Source organism: Parasteatoda tepidariorum, chromosome 1, assembly GCF_982258835.1.
Source record: "Parasteatoda tepidariorum strain Cologne lab strain chromosome 1, Ptep-v5.0, whole genome shotgun sequence".
NCBI lineage: Eukaryota > Metazoa > Arthropoda > Arachnida > Araneae > Theridiidae > Parasteatoda > Parasteatoda tepidariorum.
This window is the reverse complement of record NC_141755.1, coordinates 71,679,564-71,706,967: the sequence shown is the minus strand read 5'-3', so window position 1 is coordinate 71,706,967 and position 27,404 is coordinate 71,679,564. Positions and strand designations below refer to the sequence as shown.

The 27,404-nt window shown below is 29.1% G+C and overlaps 1 protein-coding gene across 2 annotated transcripts in view; it reads left to right on the top strand.

The window, feature by feature from the left end:
• The window catches only part of LOC107445377 (uncharacterized), a 177,142-nt gene that overhangs the window by 47,464 nt on the left and 102,274 nt on the right, over window positions 1–27,404 (top strand). For both annotated transcript variants that reach the window (XM_043039898.3, XM_043039897.3), the window contains exons 3-8: window positions 7,708–7,770; window positions 11,043–11,178; window positions 15,735–15,951; window positions 23,725–23,895; window positions 24,010–24,081; window positions 26,702–26,776. In XM_043039898.3, coding sequence (XP_042895832.1) covers window positions 7,708–7,770; window positions 11,043–11,178; window positions 15,735–15,951; window positions 23,725–23,895; window positions 24,010–24,081; window positions 26,702–26,776 — 734 coding nt within the window. The remainder of the gene's footprint in view (window positions 1–7,707; window positions 7,771–11,042; window positions 11,179–15,734; window positions 15,952–23,724; window positions 23,896–24,009; window positions 24,082–26,701; window positions 26,777–27,404) is intronic.

Below are 27,404 nucleotides of genomic sequence, written 5' to 3'. Positions count from 1 at the left end.
ATGTAAATAAATTAACAATTCTAATTCATTGCAAGTTCACTGAACAATGAATTCGTTTAAGTGTTTCTGTTTAGATATTTTTACAACTAAATAGAACATTCATTTTTTTAATTAACTAAAATTAATTTTTTCAATAATGCTTCACAATTTAAACTGTAAAATAAATTAATTAAAAAAAAACTATTCTTAGAAAAACATTAAAATTACTAATAGTTAAGGAATAGTCTGATAAAATTAAATTTAGTTTATTATGTTAACTTGCAACACATTAATAAAAAAGGAATGATTTATATTTAAAGATATAAAAAATATCTTTTCAAATTTTATGTTATTAAAAAAACTTATTTTTACTTCAAATATTTTACTAATTCAAGTACCCTTTTGTTTTTGTGTGAACAGATTTTATTGAAAATCATGATGGAACATGAGCAATTTTTTTTGCTTAAAATTATACTCAATATTTCTTAATAAAGAACTATTTTTTAATAAAAAAGAAACTCTTTACGCAAACAAACTTTGCATTTTAAAAGTAATGAAAACATAAAATTCAATTAGTTTGCATTTTCATTTTTAGATAGATGTTCAGCTTGTATTATTACTTGAACTTCAAAACTAATTTACGTCAAAGTTATCATTTTGCATAAATTAAATTATAGATGCATTTGGTTGCATCGAAAATTTTATTCGGATGATTTTAGAAGCTACTCTCCGTTATAATTAAATCTCAAAAAATTCTTCAGTCTCTATGATCAAATGAAAAGGGCTTTCAATCTTAAAGTTTGTTCATATCAATTGTTGCCTCATTATTAGTTATTAATGAATGTCTAGCACAGATGAAAAGTACAAATAGAATAATGATGATAAAACTTTTGGTTATATTTAACAATCTCAAAATTTGACTGCAATATTTCTAAATATATATTATTTCAAGAATTCTGAATATATGTCACAGTTAAAGTAATAAATCAGTATTAATAATTAATAACAGCTTCTTTTGGTCAAAGTAAGAATAGTCGCAAATTATTCTCTTCAACCAGTTATTATTAATGATAATGAAGTTTGGTCAATGTGATTAAACGGTTTATATAGCTTTGGGACATGGGTATGCCTCTTTGTATATGTGTTACGGTTAAAGTGATAAATCCGGTAATTATTAATACTAACCAGTCAAAATTAATAATAACAGCTTCTTATGGTCAAAGTGAGAAATAAGAAAAGGAGATTCCCATATCGTAATCTGTGACAGAGTAATCGCCAAGTCTTGGCAACTTCCAGGCAGTGGCCCACAAGAAATTTAAAAAAAAAAAAAAAAAAAAAAAAAAAAAAAAAAAAAAAAACATCACTGAAGGGAATCAACTTGAAGGGTATAACTTTTAGCCATCCCGGAATGTTTTTTTTCTCTCTCTTTTTTTTTTTTTTTTTTTTTTTGAAAAAAATTTCAATTTTAAAATCAATTTTGGAGCCTTGGCGATTGCAGTTGGCGTGGCAGAAATATCCCCAATAAAAACGTGAAGGAAGTATTGACCGGTTAGTATTAATAATAACCGACTATTCACTTCGAACGTAACATATATGTCAGTTCATTAATTATGAATATATATTATTTCAACAATCGTGAATATATACAATTTCAATAATTATAAATGCATAATATTTTAATAATTATGACACTATAAAGAAATTAACTATGACAGGTACTTTACGTTGTACTAGAGTTGCACAATGGGCTACTGACGAAGGTCTAGGAAACATTCCTGAGGATGATCCAAAGACATACCATCGCAATTTTGTTCCTCTGCAGAGGGGATGGCTCCCCTGCTTTGGTCCCCGCTCGGTCCCTACTTAGGCTTATCAAAGTGGTCACCCACCCACTTACTCACAGCAACCAGTGGTGCTTGACTTTGGTGTTCTACTGGGAACCCTGTCCTTACGATAAGTCTACTGTGGGACTGAAATTAACTATGAGAACGCGTATAAAATTATTTTAACTTTCTCGAACAATTAATTTGAAAAATACGCTGCCGAGGAAAACGAAAAGGAAAGTACTATGAATAATTTTTAAACTAATGATCAGGTTTTTAATTCTAATTTTTAATATTAAATACGGTTCGAAAAAGCCATTTAGGACTTGCTAACAAATCAGGGTTACTTATCAATTTATGATTAGCAGATAGTTACGATATCAAGGACAAAACATAAATTACTTTAAAAACTTAAGTCTTAAAAGCTAGTTTTTTTTAATAACATGTGATAAATCAAGCAGTGTTTGATGCATGCCATTTTTAATTTCGAGGTTCAGTATTGGCACTAGTTGAAAAGAGTTTTTTTTCCGTTAATTTTTAAATGACTTTTGAGTTTTGGGGCAAGCGTCAATTGTGAATATTTATGCCCTAATAACTAATGTGAAACTGGTAGGAAACATCAACTCACAACGGTTCACACTTCCCATCCAATAGAAATTAGAAATGGTGTACGACAGGGAGATGCCTTGGCATGTTTTCTCTTTAATCTAGCATTAGAAAAAATAGTAAGGGACTCAAACATCAACACCCGAGGAAATATCTTCAACAAATCAGTTCAAATATTGGCTTTTGCTGATGATTTAGATATTATCGCTAGAACGCAGACAGCACTAACACAATCCTTTTTAAGTCTGGAGAAGGAAGCCATTAAGATGGGATTAAGAATCAATGAAAATAAAACTAAATATATGCCCTGCACAAAATCTGGCTATAAAGGAACACAGTTTGAAATTGGAGCATACAAATTCGAAGCCGTTGATAGCTTCACCTATTTGGGGTCTAAGATTAACAACAAAAATGACACTACACAAGAAATACACACGAGAATCACGATGGCCAATAAGTATTTTTATGGCCTAAGAAAATATCTTAAGTCAAGCCTAATAAAAAGAAAAACGAAAGTGTTACTCTATAAATGTCTTGTGTTACTCTATAAATGTATGATCAGTGCTTGCATACGCATGTGAGACCTGGACAATGACCCGTGGAGATGAAAATATGATAGCTAGTTTTGAGAGAAAAATACTGTGAAGCATTTTTGGTGGAATAAGTAAAAACGGTACCTGGTTTAGAAGATCAAATACGGAACTCTACAAAGCATATAAAGAACCTGATGTCATTAAATTTATCAAAATTCAAAGGATTAAATGGGCAGGCCACATTATAAGAATGGAGGATAGCAGGACAACCAAAAAAGTTTTCTGTGCCAGGCCAACAGGTACAAGAAAAAGAGGACGACCAAACCTAAGATTTTTAGACTGCCTTGAAAAGGACCTACAAATTTTAAAGATAATTAACTGGAGAACCTTGGCTAAGGGAAGAATGTCTTGGCATAGGCTTGGTGAGAAGGCCAAGGCCCATCCTGGGCTGTCGTGCCAATGAGAAGAAGAATATTGAAGCTTTAATTTATTAAACATAAAAATAATTGCATCATTTTATACATGGTAGAAAAATAATGAAACAATTATACACTGAGACTTTCTCTGTATATTTAAAGGTTTAACGCAGTATTGCTTATAGAATGGTTTCTCAGTTTTTCCGTCCTAATCATAAGCGGATAACCATAAGTTTAAACTAAAATTTGAGTTTTCTCAATAAAGTTTTGCTATTTTATACGTTAACTTTACCTTTGAAATTAGTTTCTGCACGAAGAAAAAAAAGTCTGGTAAAATTACCGCCCTGCACAGTAATGGCATTTTCGGTTAAGAAAAAATATTTCCGGTCAGTAAAACCAAATTAAATCATACATTTGGTAAGTTTTTTATTTCATATGGAGATGGTTTACCGAAAATTCCAATTATTTTTAACATTTATTAGGAAAAAAACACATTCATTTGAGAAAAAAAAACTGAAAAGTAAATTTGACCACTTAAGTGGTTTTTACTGCCATGCTCTAAGGTATCAAGTTAAATTACAAAATTTTAACAGACTTACCGAATTTTATCACTCAATATACAACCACATTTCATTGTTAATTTTACCAAAACGCTTCTCTAATAATTATCGAATATTTTGATGTTCCCATAGATCCAGAGACACGGTAAACTTTACTATATTTACTTTTCAGCAATAATTTTATGGTTTTGAACATCGCATAAATAAAACTGAGATTAGAATTTATCATCAAATTGATACTCTACTTGATTATATTTCTTTCGACTTAAATTTAAGGGAAGTTAAGTTACGAATGGCAACAAGGTGGGCAATTATATTTTTGACCATCTTCACACTTAATTATGATTCCAATATATGAGACTTCTAAGATAACGACAAATTCAGATTTTTCTTCATAATAAAAAAATGGAGCAGCAGTGGCTCTAGGGAGTAAAACCCAGATTCAAATCCAAGTGGTAGTTGGATGGTACGAATTCTGCTCGCACTGGCCACAGTACTTACGTAAAATATTCTCAGCCGTTGGCGGATCATGGGTTAGAATTCCCTTGTAGATAGCCTAACCGTAAGAGGTTTTCAGGTCAGATTAAAATTCAGAATTAGGTCAGTTGTTCAACTGCACTTATAAAATGAAATAAAATTAATAAAATCCCTGAGATGACTCATTATACTCACCAACCATAGTGCTGACATAAAATATTCATATCTAACAAATCCACATCTTTTTTTACATAGATATTTCATCCGCTGACATTAAATATCCACATGACAACAGATTTACTTCGTAGTTTTCGCAGCGAAAACATGTTGCCATAGGGTTGAAATCCGTTGAGACTTCAGATTTACTTCGTAACTTTTACAGATCAAACTTGTTTGGGTGTGATAAATAACCATTATGTCTACGAATTTTTTTCGGTGGTAGTTTTTAAGCAGAAAACTTGCTCGTGTGTGGTAAGAAACCATACACGATTTAGGGATTATTTCGTATCTTTTACGGTTTTGCATAACCAATCCAACTTCTGGGTTGAAACAGTAAATTTTTCAAGATTTTTTTTTATTTTGCATTGTACTACAAGGTCATTTAATAAAAAAAATCAAACGCACTGATGAAAACAATTAAAAAGGGAGAAAGTTTAAAAAAAAAAAAAAAAAAAAAAACTAAAATAAGTTAAGCTTTTACGTAAATAAGACATCAGATGATAGCTAAGCTCTTCGCAGACACCTCTGGAAATCAGTGGCCTGCCTTTGACGTCGTAAGGTGGTAGTGCTGCGATAAGTTTGTGTAGAGTACCTCTTTTGCCAGCCGAAGCTTGCAGCGTAAAAACGTTTGAAGCATCGTAGCTTGCCTCAATCCTTTTTTTAAAATTTGTTTGTTTTCCCATGGTTAGTATGGCCTATCGTCATCGTGTAGACGATGCTACAAGATGGCGAATAGTTGGAAGATTCAAGGTGGGCAAATCGCAGTCTACCTGTTGTAGGGACATCAGGCTTTCAGAGAAATGTTGTGTCATCATTGTGGAAATAGTTCAGAGTCACAGGATCAATGGCTCACTGATTAGGTCAAGGCAACAAAAGGGAAACAAAGCCAGCTCAAAATCGTTATATAAGACTTTTAGTCAAAAGAGATAGCGCAGTGACACAACTGTCTCTCAACCTATGTAATGCAACAGGAACATTCATTTTCCGGATAACGGTAGTCCACAAACTGAATGCAAGAGACCTATATGCCACGTGCTTTGTAGTCTGTATTCCCTTGACTGTAAACCACCAAAAAGACCGTCTATCATGGTGCAGAGAACACTTGTCTTGGACAGAAGATGATTGGGGGTGGGTTCACTTCAGTCGTGTCAGCATCTGGAGAGAACCCGAGAGTCAATATCTGACCTCTAAAATTGTCGAAAAGAACTATTATAGTTGAGTTGGTCCGATGGTCTGCTCAGGCATCATGGCTGATGGGCATACCGACCTTTAGTTGTTTCATAGAGGCACTCTGACCTGTCAGCGATATAGAGACAAGATCCTTACAACCTAAGTAAGACTTTTTCGTGGAGCATGTGGACCAAATTTCATCCTAATAGCAGTTCCTCAGTTAGTGGGTGAATTGTTCCAATCAGAAGATATTTGGCAGTTGGAGTGGTCTGTTATGTCCCTTGGCCTTAATACATGGGAAGCTCTTGGGAGCTCATTTGCAATGCAAAGACCAGTTCCAACAACCATTGATGAGCTATAGGGCGTCTTCTTGCAAAAGTTAATAGAGTTGTCACATGGATTGATAAGAGCCCTATTAAACATTATGGAACAAAGATTCGAAAATTGTGTAGCTATTATAGGTGATCATACATCCTATTAGATGTGTTTTACTCTGATTGACAGGGTGTCGGTCAGCTGCTGAGCTGAATAAGTGATCAGTTTCTTATGTAGAGTACCGATTGCGCCAATCTTCGTTTTCCCATATGTTGGTCTTATATCTGAAAATATTATAACCAGGTTTTATTTGCTTTGTTAGTTTTTTATTGTAAAAGAAAATATTTAAACTTTAAATGTCTTCACCTGTGTAAACTAGATGGAATTGTTCCGTAAACATTAGTTATATGTATGTTAATTTTAATAAAAATTCATATTTCTTAAACTATTTCCATGATTTTTAACTAATTTCTTTATTAGCGTGGGGGAAGAAAAGGAAAGAAATTGTTTTTATATAATACATTTTCGCATTGCTCTTGAAAAAAAATCGACCACGATTCTATTTAAACAGGCGAAATAATAATTATTAGGTCATTATTTACATCTTCAGTTAGTCTATCATTGTCCTTATCATAACGAAATTCAAGAAGGACTAGAGTAAAGAAGAATTAGTATTTAGTATTGATTTTAAAATACAATGTAATAAACTAGCCACGCGCTTATTTGCTATTCTTCTTCTAATATTGTCGTTGTAGCGAAACTTACGATGGAGTAAAGAAGGAGTAGTATTTAGTGTTGAGTTTTAAATGAGCAAAAAATTTTTAATAGGATTTGTGTTTCCTCGTCTGTTAATGTCTTTATCATAACGAAACTTTCAAAAGAATTGGGTAAAGATAGAATGGTAATTTGTGTTGACTATAAAATGCACAATAAATATGCTAAACGAGTTATTGCTATTCTATTATTGTCTTTATCATAACAAAACTTTAAAAGGAGTAGCGTAAATAAGGAACAGCATTTAGTATTGAGTTTAAAATGCGCGATAAATTTGTTATGATATGTTTTGCTATTCTTCGTCCATCAATGCCTCTATCATCATGAAACTTAAGAAGGAGTGGGATAAAGAAGGAATGATATTTAGTATTGAATGTGAAAATGCGCATTTGTGCTTTAAAAACGATACATATCGTAATTATAGTTAGTGAACTTTTGATATTTTTTTCTGTTTTATACACTGTTTAAATTTTAAAACGCGTCAAATCATGTTGTAAGTTTTGCAATAATGTTTTCACTTTTCTAAGAATTGCCTTATTATTTATATATAATATAAATTACTCTTTTTAAACGCAGCTAAATTTGAGCAAAAGCGTGGTTCAATTTAACACCTTATTCTAACAAATTTACTCTATATCCTCCTTTCGTGTTCTAAGTTGAACTCATTTTTTCAAAAGTGTATCACCATACTTATTTTCTTGTTGAGTTTTTATTTATCAAATAGCATTCCAAAATTTATAAGTTGTTATTTATACATTATAGCTGTTCTAAAATTATATTATGAATCGAAATGCCTTCAAAATTATTTATTTTTAACTTCGATATTTTGTTTCAGAGGATTTGTCAAATAGTGTGAGTATATGTCCAGAAATCAGGCCAGGTGAAGATGATCTTCCAGGTATTTATGATATATGATATTTTAAAGTATATTTTTTTGATCAAATGTCATCTAAATTATGTCTTTTTATTTATTTGCTATGAGGATAACTAATATCCTTTTATATTTCGCGTAATATGAAACAGCAAATTAACAAATTAAATATTTTACTTCATTTTTATTATCACCCTTTTGCGTTTGTAAAGATGAAGACTTTTAATCGAAGTTCCGACCATTTTCCAAATAACTCAAATTTAATCTTTATACCTGATATTAATGCAACCTTTAATCGTTTCTTGATCGACCAGAAGTTTAATTTATCTACTAACAATCATAATCAACATCTACCTTCACCAATAATCCCTATATTTTTAGAAAAATTATTCAATATACGATTCTTCATTTTTGCTCTAATATGAATTAAATGATTTTTCCCGGTTTGGCTGTTTAGTTCATTTGAAAACCATAGTTTTTAATTTTTATATAGAAATATAAAAATATAGAGAATTATAAAATCATAGAGAGTTATAAAAATATTGAGAATTATTAAAATATTTATGCATAGTTTTTAATGATTCATATTTATGCTTATTTTAATTTTGCATATTTATGATAGGATTTACTGAAATAAATTATTCGCATTGCAATCAATTATATTTATTTTTTGAGTCCCACAAAATATGTATTTCGGGCTGAAATAATATTGAATAATTACTACTTTTTTTTAAACTTAAGTTGCATACTCAAACTGATATAGCATTTTATGGTCTGAAGTAAAAAGTTTTTTGTTAGTTAGTTATGATTATTAAATTTATGAAGCATTCGTAGGGCACAAATTATACAAAATGTTTAAGAGTTTTTATCAAAAATAATTAACACTAGAAAGACGGAAAATTAGTATATACCTATATTGCCGAAAAGCAGTCAAAATGACTAGATTGTGAATGCGTCAATAAATTTGTTTAAAATTAATTTTTAAAATTTTTCATATTATTTACAGTTCTGTAACAAGTTATTAGTAAATATTAACAATAAAAAAATTATATGTTGTTCAAAAAGTCACAAAACTCTAAGAAATTATGTCATTGTATACATCATTGTTTTTCTAATTGAAATTAAAAGCAGTCAAAATGACTTCCTTAGGCAATCTAGTGTTAACAAATACATTTACGTTATTTTAGATTAAAATATGACAATATTTTTACTTTCCTAATTTTTTGACCCCGTCCAAATTTTGCAGATATGATTCTGTCAAAAAAAAAAGACAATAAAACTATTATAATAAGTTTTGAATTGATTTGTCTGCAACATAAAGATTTCTTTTTAATTTGTTCATAAATTGTTTTTAATTAGGTGCATCTACTTTTTCAACCAATGAAAAGAACATATTTTTCTGTAGACGAATTGTTAAATCAAAAGATGAAAGCAAAATTGTTAATTTACGTGAACTCAATGTACGATTCTTAGAATCAATTTTATCCGGTATTTGATCTCAAGAACACGTTCATGGAACATATGGCATTGCTTTTATTTATATATTTCTTAACTTATTGCTAGTTCCTGTTTATTAGTATTAGTATTTTTAACTAATTACAGATATAGTGATAATTGTTTGTAGCTTTAATAAGGTGCCACGTGGACCATTATTATTGGGTGAACTGATATTTCTTTAGTTTGAATACAGAAGACTTGCACGGGAATATGATCTAATTTAACAAAAGTCTAAGGATTAAAGTACAAAGTCGAACTTTTATTATAAGGATAGCTAACCTTTCTTAAGATTGTATAAAGAAAACAGTGATCATGTTTGATTGGAAACTATGAACACGTGAACATCTAAACTGTTCTTTCTTAAATTTGAATACAAAAGACAATGCTGCTATTAGGATAAGGATCCATTAGGATTAGTTTCTAAGGATTAATATGGTAAATTGCATCTTACTAGAGGGTGAACTAATCTTTCGTCAGATTGAATTCAGAAGATAATGGTCCAACTTGAACGGTATAAAGTCTAAAAATATAAAAAAAGATAATTGGTTTGCAAAAGCATAAATATAAATACAAATATTGAAAAATAACGGGTTAGAAAAATCATAAATAAAATAAACAAAGTACTCAAAGAGATAAACAATAAAATAAAAGCAGACGATAAAATTAGAAGTCAATTTTTAGAACGATAGAGTTGTTGGTTTCCTTTAGATTAGTTTTGTTTGGAATTTGAGTTCCTTATATCCCGCTACGGGTTTTTCTTGTTGTTTTATGATTGTTACTGTTTGTGTTTCTGAATAAAAGTTTTTTTATAACGAAAAAATAGTGCGTGGAGTCCCTCCGCGCGGAAGAAGTTAAACTTCGTAACCTGCGACGTTAATTGTAGAAGAATCAGCAGTCGAAGAAGGATCGCTAGTTCTATTCAACGACTCTTTTTTCTGCTCCGCTCGCTTCCGTGCTCTGTAATAACGGTAATATTGTGCATTTTTCCCTCGTAGACCTCTTGAACCAGTGGAAGTGCTTGTGGTTGCTTCATCGTCTCACCATGGAAAATGTATTTGCATTAATAATGTATGTGAATGTGCCATAATGTAATTTCAAAAGAGAAAACCTAACAATCAATTGATATTCACAAGAGACGTACCTTGACATAACCTTAAATCCGTCGCATTGTCCGTGGGATTGTTTTCACTCATTTTTTACAACTGTTATCCACTAAATTTGAAAATAAAAAATACTACCCTTTTAAATTGTATGTGTATCAAATCAAACTAAAAAAATATTTATAGAAAAACAATACTTTTATGACTTTTATTATTTTTATGCTAGTGAGAACCAAAACAACAAGGAAATGAATGAGGGAAAACTGGATCCTACCACGTGATTTTTCGGCCAATAAAAATGTAGCGTTAAACGTTTAACGCAACCTTGTTGGAAGTCGCATAAGAAGTATAACTTCAGAAACTGAACAGTTCTTTATTATAGCTTGATGTGCTACAACGGGAATATGATCTAGTTTAACAAATTTTCAAAGATTCATTAAATTTGCTTATCATGGTTCAAAGCTGAATCAAATTTACTACTCATCTACATTTTTGAAACTATACATTGAAACTAAAATAATTAAGAAATTAAAAATAAGAATATATTAATTAATAGCTTTGTGAAAATGCATTATTTTTTCGCATTATTTCAATTGTCTTTAAAGAAAAAATCAGTGTGCTCTCATAAATATTTTTCTGAAACGAGGTAGGAAATTTGATTTCGACATTGTATTTTTCAGTAACGTTTTATTTATATTTCAGGTTTTGATTTTATTAGAAAATTCCGACTAGACGATTTCGAATTCGATTTCCCCGGAGTGAAGAAAGTAAAAGGATCTAATCGAATGCAAACGGCGTACAGACTTTCAAAGAGAGCAGATTTAAGTTTACCAACAAGGTAAAGATTTTTAAACCATGTCTAGAATATTTTTATTAAATCCAAGTTTGAATTTATTTGAATTTTGTAAAATGTAATGTAAATAATTTTATTTGATTTAAAAACTAACAATATAATAATTATTTGAAAAATTAGGAGAAAAGTTAATTCCATAGTTAGTTTTCTAATATAACAAATTGAATTTTAGTTCTTGATTATTTTGAATACAATATTTTCAAATGTAGAGTCATTTTATGTTTCACTTGTTAGTGTAGTTACCATTTTATACTTTAACGAGAATGTTTCATGAGAATGTTCATGTAACAATATTTTTAAATGTAGAGGCATTTTAAGTTTCACTTGTAAGGGTATCAGTTTATACTTTTATAAGAATGTCTCATGAGAATGTTCATGTAACAATATTTTTAAATGTAGAGATATTTTAAGTTTCACTTGATAGAGTATCAGTTTATACTTTTATGAGAATGTTTCATGAGAATGTTCATGTAACAATATTTTTAAATGTAGAGGCATTTTAAGTTTCCCTTGTTGGGGTATCAATTTATACTTTTATTAGAATGTTTCATGAGAATGTTCATGTAACAATATTTTTAAATGTAGAGATATTTTAAGTTTCACTTGATAGAGTATCAGTTTATACTTTTATGAGAATGTTTCATGAGAATGTTCATGTAACAATATTTTTAAATGTAGAGGCATTTTAAGTTTCCCTTGATAGAGTATCAGTTTATACTTTTATGAGAATGTTTCATGAGAATGTTCATGTAACAATATTTTTAAATGTAGAGTCATTTTAACTTTCCCTTGTTAGTGTACCATTTTATACTTTTACGAGAATGTTTCATGGGAATGTTCATGTAACAATATTTTTAAATGTAGAGGCATTTTAAGTTTCCCTTGTTGGGGTATCAATTTATACTTTTATTAGAATGTTTCATGAGAATGTTCATGTAACAATATTTTTAAATGTAGAGATATTTTAAGTTTCACTTGATAGAGTATCAGTTTATACTTTTACGAGAATGTTTCATGAGAATGTTCACGTAACAATATTTTTAAATGTAGAGGCATTTTAAGTTTCATTTGTAAGGGTATCAGTTTATACTTTCATAAGAATGCTCTTAGATGTATGTATACGTTGTTGAATTATAGAAGAATTCACTTTTTTTAAAATTTTTCAGTGGCGTTCATGTTTAAAAGATAATATTGCAAAAATAGCTTAAAATATGTTTTTTTCTATCTAAATAAATCTATTGATCACTTCTTGAAGAAAAATATGCGTATTTTTTTGCTTGTTTCGACGTTTATTTAACACCAATCCGCCTGAGGGGTATGATTACTCCTAAAAAAACTTTAATTCCATGAAATCATTCTTTCAATGTTTATCCAATTTTTAAGAAATTGTAATAACATGTATATTACTGATGTAATTTACGTTGCGCGCAATATTTTTAAAATGATTTTTACAAAACAATGCTAGACAAGAAGAAATTCCTTGTAATTTGAAACGTATGATTTATTTAATCAAAATCTATAAAACACAAAAACAAAACTCTTACGTGAAATTTATTCTTTAATGTAGTAGTGCATGCTGTTAAATTTTATCAAAATCACACAAAAGTTAAGAAAACCCTACGTGTTCAGAGCTTATAAAATGCGCGTTTTTTAATTTGTTTTTTTTATTTGTTTATTTATGACTTATTTAAGAAAATATGATTCAATGCGAGTGACAAATCACAAAATTCACTTCAATGAAAAACTAATTATCTCAATATAAAATTTTAAAAAAAAAATTTTTGATGAAAAATTATAGGTAACTCAGGAGATAGAGCGCTCTTTTTCTAGTGAGGTGAACCGAGTTCGAATCGCAGCGATGGCTGGTCGATACGAATTCCGCACTCGGCTCGCACCGACCACAGTGTTGACATAAAATATCCTCAGCGGTAGATCAATCATAGGTTAAAGTCCCCTAGATTAGCCGTGGGAAGTTTTCCGAGTTTACATAACGCAAATGAGGGTTAGTTCCATCAAAAAATTCTCCACAAAGGCAATTTCTGACAATACTTGATCCTGGAGCTTTATTGTCTTTTGGATCGGGTTCAAAATTACAAGGCTACGGAGAATATTGGTAGTCGTAAACACAAAATTGGGTCAGCAGCTCAAATATTGTTATAAAATTCAAAAAAAGTTCTGAACTAATTAGTTAGCTTTCATAAGATTACCCTCTTAAACCAACGAACCCCAACTCATAAAAGAAAATGTTTCAATCTAAGTCCTTTAAACCATTCTTAAAATTACCTCTTTGTACAAGAAAAACCGATAGCTATATAAAAAGTTGTTTAGATGTTCCGTTGTTTCCTTCGCACCATACATTTTTGCAGAATAAGTGTAGTTTTAGAATTTTTGTGCCAAATTTTTGTACCAAAATTAAGTGATACTATTCTTCGCAAAATAAGATCCAGACAAAATTTCAAACAATGTCGAAAATACACAGGATCAAGGAGACTTTGCTGTGGGAAAATAAAGTAAATATAGATACACTGTATAAAAGTGTGGTAAAATTGTGGTGAAAAGTTACAATTTGTTACAAATTGTGGTAAAAAGTTACATCAGTCAGAGTGCCGATGTTTTCGACTGTAAAATCCGTTTTTACCAGAACATGTTACAGAATAAAAAAATATGATATACCATAATTTTTGCGGTAATAACTACCGAAAAATCACAGAATCACTCTAATTAAATAAATATTATTGTAAAAATTACTACATAATACTTTACGGCATAATGGATTTTGTAAATGATGCACTCGAGGTGACGGTACATTATACCGTAATTTACTATTGAAATGTTTTTCTGCTTTGAAGATACATCGTTGGATAGTTAAAAGGATTCTAACATAATACTAAAATGTTCAAAATGCAGGGAAGTTAATTACAAATATAATTCTGAACATGTTCAATTCTTGATTTTTCTTTTATGCCAATGTAAAAAGACAGATAATTATAATGCTGTAATAAAAATAATAAAAATAATTCACGAGAGAGCAAAAAGGACATAAATTTTCTGAGGTGAAATGTTCTGGCATTTGTATAACTAAAGTGAGGTAAAAATTATTAATAATTAATAATTGAAATCGAGTTCTCAACAGTTTGTCAGAGACAATTCCTCTAAATACATATTTTATTTGTAAACTTTTGATTCGTTAATGGGAGAGAAAGTGGGATCTCTCTGAAAAGATTTCGAAACAAAATACATCAATGCGCTGATATTAATAAAAGACAATAAAAAATGTGTTTGATTTACAGCTTGATTTTGTTTTATATTCAAATTGTTTTTCTTATCATTCAAGTGAGAGAATATTGCCTTACACTTATAAATTTTTCAAAAAAATGCAACTTTACAGCTTTATTCATGCATTAGGGAAACTTATTTATGCAAATACACTATTTTTTGAAACATAACATTAATGGATTAATTTTACAAGGAAAAGCAAAATAGTTTATTTATGCGTTCATTTGCATAAATACATTATGCATTCTTTTGCTTTTATTTATAGATAAAAATCTAAATTTTTATTTATATTTTAAAACATTAATTAGCATTAAATTCTACTCTAATGATAATTATTATTATTCTTTTTAAAGATAAAATATTTAGTTTCATGTTATGTATGCAATATATAATTAGAAAATTTAACGTTACTTTCATCTAATTTGGTAATTTATATTCTTGTTTTAATTACAGATGAGTTTTACCCAGATTTGTTTTCAAGAAATAGAATTCAAAGATTGCATTCTTAAAATCACCCTCTATTTAAATTTATATGCTTAACTTTTTGACCCGGCTGTGTAGGGGTCAGGAAGCTGACTTCACAGCAGAAAGTTACTGGGTTCAAATCCTGGACAAGGCATGGATGTTCTCTTATTAACTATATCATCTATCCCTACTGTGTAAGCATCGTTGGCTCGCCTAATATGGGGCCCCTTTAAGAGTGGTCAGCAAATCTGACAAACGAGTCTTACCTGAACTAACTGTAACTTACCCCTAACTGTAAATCGGTTGAGCATTGGGGAAAAAAACGTAAGCGCTGTTAATTAATAAAACTAAATGAATTCATTCCAATCTTTGCCATTTCGTTCTCAAAGAAATTTAAAAAATTAACTAAAAATTAATTACCCGTTTTAAAAGTTTAATTATTTTTATTTATATATATATTTTTTTTTCCTAAATTTTATTTTTAAAAGAAAATTATAAAGAAAATTCAATTAAATTGGAAGTAACCTGTAGTAATTTCTTAAAATCTTTTATTTTTTTAAAAAAGAAAATAGTGCGAGAATAAACAAAATCACGTTTCCCATTTCACCATTTCAGAGAGATTAATAATAAAATTGTTTTTAATATTGAAGGAATATATCTAACCAGCAAAAGTTCCAGACCATCTAAATACCAAACTCTTCGTATAATGTATAATGTTAGATTGAATAGTTTAAAATTGGATATGAAAGTTTGAATTGTAAGCAAGTCTTACTGAATATTGTCCATCTACTTTTTTTCAGATCTATATTTCCAATTGGATTGCCAGAAGAATTTTCTTTCGTTGCAACTTTCCGAAAGAAAAATGGTCGCAAGGATCCATGGTTTCTAATTAGAATCAACGATATCTTAAGCAAACCTCAGTTTGGAATCACTCTCAATCCGAGGAAACAAATGCTGGAATTTTACTCATTGGATTTTGAAGGAAAACTACAGACAGCACGTTTCGGAAATGTTGAGGTAAAAAAAAAAAAATCTTTATCGGTAATGTTCTGTTATAGTATCATTTTCACAGGGTATTTGAAATGCACGTAAAACGGTCAAATATCTCAAAAAATACTTATAAAATCTAACTTCAATAATACGCTTATGTGGTTTATTTTTTAAAAAGGTATTTAATGATACCAATCTCGATCACCTGCCTCAACATTTAGATATTTTTGGTATTGTTATTGTTGTGAGTTTGGTGTTGGTATATATATATATATATATATATATATATATATATATATATATATATATATATATATATATATATATATATATATATATATATATATATATATATATATATATATATATATATATATTTATTATTTTTTTTTTGTCGCATGCCTGTTTAGGCAGTGGGGGCGCGATTGTTCCTGTTTTTCAGTGGCGCCATCTATGGCCAGGAATTCGACTTCTGCCACGCCATTCACGCAACCACAACCCGTTTATAGGGCACATTCACACACAAAGGAGAAAGGGTATAGAACACACAGAGAGAGAAAGGAACATCCATGCCTTGCCCGGAATTTGAACCCAAGACCTTTCTGATGCAAGGACAGTTCCCTGCCCCCCTACACAGGCCGTTCGGTTGGTGTTGGTATTGTTGTCGTGATTGACTTTAGCATACCGAGGAAAAAAAAGTATGGTCAAAATTACCAGAACACGGAAAAATTTACCGTATTTCTGGCTATATGGGAATGTCAAAGACTCGGTAATTTTTACCGAAGAGCTTAATATTAACTATAAAAAATTATTATGTAATAGTTGAAAAAATTTGGTTAATATAGTAATTTTATACTGATAGCCCTAGACCATGACATAAAAACAATTTATTCACTTAAATTTTCTTTTAAGATTTTTAATCAATTATGCAGTAATAAGAATTATGGTTTTAAAATTCGGAATTTCCAGCTAATCTTTACCATAAAAACGAAAAAATGACCAAATGAATGATTTAAACACCGTGTATTTTGGTTTTATTTACCAGAATTATGTTTGTTTATTTTTAAACCAGAAACGTCATTACCATACCTTACGGTAATTTTACCTGACTTTTTTTTTCTCCGTGAATCATTCCAAAGTAATTAACTAGTCTATTTTTATTTATTTTTCAGTACTTTTTTGTGTTTCTATTTCTTGAAGTATTTTTATTCTAAATATTAACCATTTGACGATTACAGCGTCATCTGTTAACTAAATTGTGAATATTTGATAGTCAAATTAGGGAAAGAAGCTAAATCTGCAATAATAACGTAGAGGAACATACGTACGATCTTTTTTGAATTTTGGGATTTAAGTTTGAAATCATTGAAATTATCCTTTCAAAATATTTAACTAATGAATTTTTAGATTTTTTTTAACCCAATTTTCTTTTGATATACGTTGTCTGCTCCAAACTTTTCGGGCATCGTATCTTGTACTATGGTAAGCGGATGCTTAGAAACATCAAAATATTTCTTGCCTTTAAAAATCCGTGCCTAGGAAAAATTACAATATTCTATATTGTTATTTCTATATTGTTATAAGTGTTCATATACCCCATTGCCAACAAAGTTGAGATTTTCAAATTTGGTTTGTGAATACTCAATAAAATTCATTTTCTATGAATTTCTCTAACTTTATTTGTGTTGTTGTTGTTTCTAATGCTACTTGCTGCACCGGCAAGCCTGCTAGGTGAAACCGAGCAAATTTAAGGCAGGGTGTGAGTTTCTCGTTTTTCAGTGGCGCCATCTATGGTCAAGAATTCGACTTCTGCCACATCATACGTCACACCCGTTTATAGGGCGAACCCATTCATACATCAATTCATTCATACACAGATCGGAATTTTGACCTGAATCAGAGAACGATCGATCTCTAATCCAGTACCCCCAGAGGTATCGATTTGTTATGAGAACATGGAGGATTTTTGCGACTCGACAAATTTAAAGTGCATCAGTGCTTTATTTGTTAGCTTTATTTACAAGAAAAGTTTAAAAGAAAGGGTAATTGTTATTGATTGTTTAAAAATTATTTTGGAAACTTTGATACCTTAAACTTCTAAATATATTTGTGGTTATTAAATTATTGAAGAAAATCTAATAATTATAATAATTAGGTCAGTCTTCCAAGAACGTAACAGGGAAAATTGACTGCTTTATTAAGTTTTAAATTCTCAGCTTTGTCATGTATAGTAACATCAAGATATGCGTACAAAACAAAAAAGTTTCTTTAAATTGTTTTTCTTATAAGTCCAGTAGAATAATTTAAAGTTATATGTTTAACAGCTAAGCAGAAATATGTTAAACATGTTAATAACCCTTTAAAAATTATATTGTTTTTCAAAGGTCACTTAATATGATCTTTTACTAAAACCTTTATTTGTAAATAATATTTAAAAGAGACAAGAAAACAGATTTTAATTTCAAAAATTGGAACTTTGATTCCTATTGATAATTAGATTTTAAAGATACCTGTTGCATTTTTTTAATTATTTACTTTCTAAAGATATTTCGTAGTGCATAGTTTTCTACATTCATTAATATTTTTTATGATTCATCTTTTTGCAAAATTATACTTTTAGTTTTTTGTTTCATCTCATTTTTATTCATATATCCTTTTATTTACTTTTCCTTTTTTTGCAAGGGTCTCTTTTTCATCTCAGCCTAAGAGCCGGTATTGTGTTTTTGTTTCGCTTCTTTTGTTACTTCCCTTTCATTCGTATTAATAACATTTGTATGGTTGTCTTACTTTTTTTTTCATAACTAAGCTCCCATTTTTCTGCACATATTTCTGCTTATCATTTTTTACAAATTTATTCTGATGGTATTTATCATCTTTCTTTATTTTTCTTCTTGATTTCTTTCCCTTCTCTCTGAAGGAAATGAAAGATTTCTGGTCAAATTCGTATCAAAATTACTGCATTTATTCGAAAAAATATTTTGTTTTGGTTTTTGAAAGAACATTATAATATGTAATGAGTTGTACTATTTTGAAGTCCAATAAGGAGACCCATATGTTCCTTTTTATTATTTAACTCAATAATTCATTTATTTCAGTTTAATGACCACGCGTTTTCAATTTGAAAAGATTTCTTAATTTTTTGCAAACAATGCTATACATTGTAAATACAGTGGTGTAGTAGCTTATCGAATTCGGGGTTGAACAACCCAATAAAAAATACGAAGGAACTTTTTATGTACTTTAGCATCCAAATAAGAGTCTCGGTGCTACCATCTAGTGTGGCAGAAACTAGACGTCCAAATTAACATGGCCAACGGTATCTCACCCATTGTGGTGGTCCTGAAAGAATGGATACCACTTCTGGAGAACGCTCTAAGTCTGCTCATGTGTGCGCACTTGTACAGCTCATTGGAAATAAAATAAAAACTTTTTATCTCAAGTTAACATCAAATCGAGTGCTCATATGCATTATTAACCCACTGGCAGTTTAGCAGATGGATAAAATCGGGAGAATGTTTCTCCCAAATATGCAATCTAATAGCCTAGAAAAACTGGTTTTGCTATGCGTAGACGACTGCAGGTTAAAATACGACATTTTACGGGCAGAAGCGGCGGTGGGTTAAGCATATGCTTAACTATAACTTCCAAAATAAAATACATTCGCAAGATTCATGAATTATTTCCGCTTTTGAAACCTCCAATTTTAGCGTTATTTAACTGTTTTCAGTAAATTGTTTAATATCTTGTATGAAAGGGCGGGAGCTTGTGCTTGGTTTGTTCGCTATTATACAATTACAGAAACTAAAGTTCGCCGTTACAAAATGTGTGCGTATTTTCAGGCATATAGTAAAGATAACTGTATTTTAATTTTTAAAAAAATCCGCCAATCGTATTAAATGATTTTACAATATTTATTTTCTCACCGCTTTTGTTTTTTTATGCCTAATTCTCATTCGTCTCAGTATTTTCTTAGTGCTTTAGGTGTGTTTTACGGACAAATAAAGTTTCGTTACTAATCAGGGAGTATGCGCTTTCTAAACTAAATGTTCCCGCTTTAAATTGTACTCATTAATGTTAAATGTTACAATTCAAAATTTGGATGAATTCATTCAAGCGGCTTTCACCAAATAAAACTTTTTTAAAAATATGTCAGTTTGTAAAATACTTTTACTCAAAACTTTTTCAGCGGACTTCGTTCGAAACTTTTCTCAAAACCTGTTCTTTTGTATATTATTTATAATACCTGAAAGAAATATAAGAGTAGAATTATTAGAAAGAAATATAAGAGTAGAATTATTAGAAAAATCTAAGTGTAAGGAATACTGAACAATGTTCCTATTTAAGTTCATAATACATCGGTCTACTTACCGGGCAATAGACCATACTACACTGTTAGTTTTTTTTATCCTGGAAAATCTAGTTATTATTAATAATGCTTGGAGATAAAAAAAAATTATTTTCTTATTACAGAAATTAAAATAAAATATGAACCTAATCATGTTTCATAATATTTCGGTTAATCGTTTGACAATGTATACAATATAGAGCCTATGTGAGAAATGTTTTATCATTTCATGATTTTTAATTTAATTTTCAGGATTGCATACAACTCTGGCTTTTCAAACCTTGCCGGTAACACACACTGTTAACAATAATACACATTCAATCCTTATTGTTGTTTTTTTCTGACCATTGTAAGAAGTAGTACAGGCTGCAAAAAAAAAATTGTTTTTGAAACTGCATAATGTGCTTTCTAAAAATACTTACAAGATCATTGTATTACGAAAAAATTAAGGTAAAAATATTTGAAAATAGAGAGATTTCGCAAAGCGTTACGGTTTTCCCTAACTCGAACGCTAGTGCTTTTTGAGCTCGGCCGTACACGTGAAAAAATTTCCCTATAGGTTGGAGTATCGCTATGTGATAAAAGGTAACCGCAGTCTTACGTCAGATGTAGTCGTACGTTTACCGTAGGCTTACGTCAACTGTACGATTTACGTAAGACCAGCTCTAATCAAAATACCTTTAATACATTTCAAGAGAATCTTAAGAGTATATCCAATAAAAAACAATTAAGCTCATTCTTACGCTAGACGAAATGAGCTGCTTTAAGAAATAAAATTTTAAATATTTATAATCGAAATAATAGAAATAGCAATTAACTTCAAACAGAATGCACTTAGAGTAAAGGAAGAAATCAAACTAGGCTGATGCCGAAATTTTAAATTAAATTATTCATCAAAATGAAACTAGTCATGATTCAATTAGAAAATTTATTAATAATCTTTAAAATATTTAAACTTAATCACTGTTAAGTTGCTTATAATGTCTGCTGAATTTGAGACAAACCTAGCGAAAGTTGTTAAATATTTCAAAATACTTTAAATTTGCTCAAAATACTAATTTAATCATTTAAGCAATACTCTTGCATAAACTCATTTAAAATACATTAGTCTTCTTAATAAGCCAAGTAATCTCGCATCGAGATAGTTGCACGTACTTCTTAATTAGTTATTCCCTACGAAATTCGTTTGAATTACCTAAATTATTTAAATACGATATCGATATAAGTAATAAACAAAAATGACAAGCTCTTACATTGAGATTAGTTTTACGGACGGGGGAAAATGACTTATCCATATTTATCAATGCTTATAAGCACCTCTGTACGAAATAAATTACTATTTAGCATATATATGGGAAGCATCACGAAATACGAATCGTATTTTAATATCCAAATAATCGCCCTCATCCATTTCCCTCAAATAACGCATGGCAACTGTCTCTTTTAGGGAAATGGAACTTATTTCAAAGAATTTGTTGCGAAATGTTTGAGAAATTCAAAGATATTTATGGCAATGTAACACAGTTTTAAGATATAAATTTCTCTGATTCATGTACTATGTAATGATTAAAAAAAATGCTGAAATATTGCATTCAACAAAAAAAGATTATTTTTTCATCAAATAAACAAAGGAAAGAAGTATATTTAAATATACAATTAATTATATATAAAATATTCATTTTCTCTCTTTTATCAATAATGAACTTATTATTATTATATTTTTTTTTCAGTTTGGTAACCCTTTAAACACCACCCTTTTTACATACTGGGCGCTCTGTAGAAACTAACCTTAATATACATTTTTAGAATCCATGTGAAAAAATCGCTCATAACCGAAGTCAAAAATTAAACGAGAATACTTAATTTTGCCGTCAGGCTTACCGTCTTAGGTTTTCGTGGTTTTCCTCTCCAAGTAACGCGAATGCGGGTTAGTTACATCGCAAAGTTCTCCACGAAGACAAATTTCTTCCGATACTTGATCCAGGAGTTCCCTTGTCTTACACTTTTTTTAATTAACTAAAACTAACTTACTAATCTTATCTCAACTAATTTATATTTTTTAAACCATGAATCGAGAAATTGGATAGTTTAAAAAATATTTTTCTTTTCTTTTTGAAGAAAATCTTTTTCAAAATCTAAATAAATTATCAAAAAAAAATTTTAACTTTATATAATATAGTTTCATATTAATAATAAAATAAACATTATGAAAAAGCAATTTATAATCATTGTATAAATGATGAGTTTTGATGAGTTAATAAAATTATAATGCTATTAAAGTAATAAAAATAAAGTAATTAAAGTAATAAAAATTATAATGCTATTAAAGGTGAAAAATCGCTATCTTTCATTTTTAAAAAGACCATTTTTACTTTAGTTATAGCTTTATATTTAAACCATTTCATTTAAAGATCTCTCGATAATGCTCTTGTGTAAAAATGTAATGAGAATCGTAATGAGAACAATATAGCAGTAATAATAATAATTGCAGCATCATTCTTTAGATTATAAACTCTCTAATTAAAACCAAAGTAAACAATATAACTGTTTCATATGTACACTGAGAAACTACCTGAATGCGATAAAATGTGTTTCATACCATATTTCAGGCTCTATGGGAACACTAAAAAGCTCGTTAATTTTTACTAGAGAGCTTTGGTAATGATTTTGATAAAATTAACAATGAAATAGCATTTTATAATCTGTGATAAAATTTGGCAAATGTGGTAAAAAGTAGCATAAAAGCCATTTTTTCGGTTAAATTTACTTTTCAGTTTTGATTTTTTTATGTGGTAATAAGAACTATAATTTTGAAAAACTGAATCTCCGGTAAACCGTTACCATATAAACAGAAAAAATAACCGAATAAATGACTAAAAAATAGATGGAACTTTAGATACCAAAAAAATGGTTTAAATACGGAAGATTTTTAATTTTTTTTAAAACCAAAACATTGTTTTTTTTTAATAGAACTTTCGTTACCTAACAATACGGTATTTTTATCAGAATTTTTTTCTCCGCGTATTTAAATTTTATTTCTCGCTTGGTAATATTCTCTTTAGGACAAATTAGCTATAGTTAGGACGTTTAGAGAAACTTTTTTTTCTGGACTTTATCTTAGAAGTAAATTTAGTTGGCGTAACATAGTCCAAAGTACTCATGAAGTAATAAGATTAAATAAATACTAAATTTTAAAAACGCATTTTCTAAAAAATAAATTCCCAAAATTTTTCCCAAATCACATCACGTTTTATGAAAATTTAATTAAAAATAAAGCTGTTACATTTAAAATATGTTAAAATTCAAAGTGTTATATGTAAGAGTTTTAAAGAAAATCAAACTTGTAGGGTAAAACGAATATTTTATATACTAAAAGCTTTTGATATACTATTCAATTGAAGTGTTTTATTTTTGTTCCAATCGACAACTATTTATGATGTAATATTGTTTTGCAGGTGGACGACAATCAGTGGCACAAAATTGACTTGAGTGTGTATCAAGACAAAGTTACTTTATATATGGATTGTGAAAAGCAATCATCGCTGTCTATTGATTTAAGGGGACCCATTGATGTCAATGGTGACATCATGATTGCGAAATACGAAGATGACAGCGACACAGTTCCAGTAAGTGTATTTCCAAAATGGCAGTCATGTTCATTTAGAATGTGATTACCTTGAAATAATAATGTTTTACCATTAAATGATTACTACTAATATTAATGATTACTCCCATTGCAGTTAGAGTTGCAGTGGATGGTTATGAGTTGTGATCCAACTAGGCCAGAGAGAGAAACCTGTGATGAATTGCCTGTAATGTTTTTTTTTCCTTTTACTTTATCCGAAATATGTGTATTTATATCGAATTTATTTATCGTGTTTAATTAGGTGCACAATATAAAGCATTAAGTCTGCAAAAATTTAAAAATAAAACATCAAAATGCTACTTTTTGCTGAACATGGTATTTTTAAAGTATATTTTTGAATATTAGATTTCCGAATATTAAATATCAGCACACTTAAATGTGAATAAAATCAAATGTGGACTGTATTTTATGTTGAATGTTTCGAATTCTGACAATTTATATTTATCTTAAAATTTGTAATTTATCTTATAATCTTAATCTGATTGCAACGTTTACAAGCAAAAAATTAACTGCTTTTTTTCTGCTGAATTAAAATATTATTCTACAGTCAACATACTGGAATATGTTGCGGAACAAAAAATCTGATATACCGAAATTTTTATATAATTACTTTAAAATTACTAAATTACTCGAATTAAATAAGTATAACAGTAAAAATTACACGATAATATTTTACAGTAAAAATGGATTTTATGATAAAATGGATTCTAATAATTTTTATGCAGTGCAATCTTAACTGTAAAAATATTTCAGTTATTTTGCAGCTAACGCGACGAATTTCTCAGTAATGCATTTAAAAAATTTTTTTACCCATTGGTATATGAAATTACACTGTACATGCGAACTCACTTGAAAAAAACATTTTTGAAAAATAAGTAAACTTTAAATCCATGATTATACTGCAATAAATATGAAGTAATTATTCACATTCCTTCTTTGAGAAGTATATTTTCTGATGTATCAGCAGAAAAAAACCCAGTTATTTTGAATTGTTTTTTAGGAATAAGAGATCATAACACTCAGATTTCTAACAGGAAGCAAATTAGTAAATAATAACTTTGATTATACGTAGTATACATTTAAATAGCCAGGGAATTAATAAGTTTTTAAATCACATCATCAATCATATTATTAATGATTATGTCGACTATGTATGATATGAAGACTATAATTTTTAATGCTAAGCAGGTACCGTCATTCGGGGCTACTTTGTGCAGGATTTCGCAGTTTTTGAACTTTGACATATAAAAAAACTATGTTAATTTAAATTTTAGTAAAATTTATCGATATTATAATCATAACTGAACTGAGACGAGTGAATTTGATCAATATTGGCATTATTTGTATGTAATATTTACGAATAATAAGTCAAAACATACCTTGCACAAAGTAGCCCCAAATGGGGCTACTTTGTGCAGCGATGGGAATTCAGTTTAATAATCATGTTTTTAGTAAAATATTGATATAAAATTGTTAAAAAAGTTAATTATTGACATTTTTAAAGACAAAAACATCAAGATATGTAAAGATATTAGTTTGAAAATAATTTTCAGCGTTTTGAAGAATTTTTTCTTAAAAAGAATGTTTATTTCAAAACATTTGAGTTTAAACAAAAGGAAACCATATACATTTTTAAACATTGAAATGGATGAAATTTTAAAAATAATAATTACTACATATTCATTAACATTTATAATATTGTTAAATTTGAACATAACATCCTTGAATGAACATGACAGAGCTTGCTCTTCAGTTTCTGTAAAAATCACCTGATGTCCTATAAAATATATTTTTATGTGTTAAATCGTTTGATTAATTCATTAGAAAAATCTTTGCAGAAGAAAAATAATAGTTTACCAGGAAGTTTCAGGTGTTTCTTGTGAATTTTATTAGAGATAGTATTTCTGTGGATTTTGTACAAATGTGAGATAAAGAATTCATATTTTTGTTTAGCTGTAGAAGAAAATTACCTGCAAGAAGAAAAAAATATTATTCTTTCAGCAGTTTCGTTAAATGTGAAGAGAAAGCCCTATATTTGTTAAGATTTCTAGAAATAATTTCTGTTAATTCTTATTACTTGTTAATTGAATAATCGATAAGTTTCGGTTTCCGCCTTTCACACAATTAAAAAAATCAATCAAAAAAGTGACTGCGCAACGTCGTTTCAAGAGTTGGCTATGTTGATAGTCGTTCGCATTGGGAGATTGACAATCATTTGGCGTGCACTAAGATGCAGACAGTCTCCTTTCGTAGTTATAATGGTTTTTCTTAACTTGCAACAGTACATTTCTAAAAGATCAACAATATATTTCTAAAAGATATAATACTTGTTACACTTACTTATACTTTGACAAGAGATAAGCTTAAGACATGTGGTAACTTGATGTTAACAAACTTATGTACTTATTTTTTTCATAATGAATTTATTTCCAGAGTTTTACTGAAGTTTAATGATTAAATTAATTTTTAATGAAAAATTAATTTTTTTTAGAAAAAAAATCCGTCAAACCCAATTGGACCTAAAATTAAAAAAGCGTATGAGATTTAATAAGTGTAACCCCTGCCTATGTTTCAAAAAGGGCTTTATTTTAAAGCATATGGAATCCTAAATTCAACAAACGTTAGTAAAAGTTTCTATCCGGGAACTTTATTAGAATTTTACTACAGTTCATTAACTATTATTATAAAGAAAGCATTTTTCAATTTTAAGTTCAATGCAACTGGATCTAAAATAAAGAAGACCTCATTTATAAGAAAAGACGTTTAACTAAAGATTCGCTTTACAGCCAAAGAAAAAGAAACCGACTGAAGAAAAATGTCAAATATGTCCTCCCGGTGCCCCTGGTTTGAATGGAACTGAGGTAATTAATTAAGAAAATTCCTTTCCATAAGTATCTAATTACTGATGAAGTAAAACGATTATTTATTTATGTTCTTATTACTTTCATAATACCTTTCTATATCAGAGTATCCAATTTATAAATTTGAAGATTCGCTTCGTTAATTACGAGGATTTTAATGCATTTAACGCTGATAACATAGAAACATAAACGAATTTTCCTTACTTTTTCAATGTTTGAACGCTGTAAAATTGATTTTTGAAAGGTATCTGGTTGTTTCGTTTTTAAATAATTACTTGGATGTTTATTATAGTCCAGCAATATGATATGATAAAATTTGAGATAGAAACATGTATTAAAATTTAAATTAAATATTTGAACTTAAATATTGAAACTAAATGTTTGAACCAAAATGTTTAAGCTACAATAAATGTTGAACCTAAACATTGAATTCATACTCTCTTAAAATGAAAGAGTTATTTTCCCTACTCAAAAAAGAGTTAAATTTTTTTAACTCAACTTGAGTGAAACACATTCTTATTTGAGCGAAATTCTTGCCTTGCGTTTACTCAAACTTGAGTGGTATTTATTAAGCAATATTTGAGTGCTTTTAGCTCAAATTTGAGAGATTTATTTAATATTTAATTGC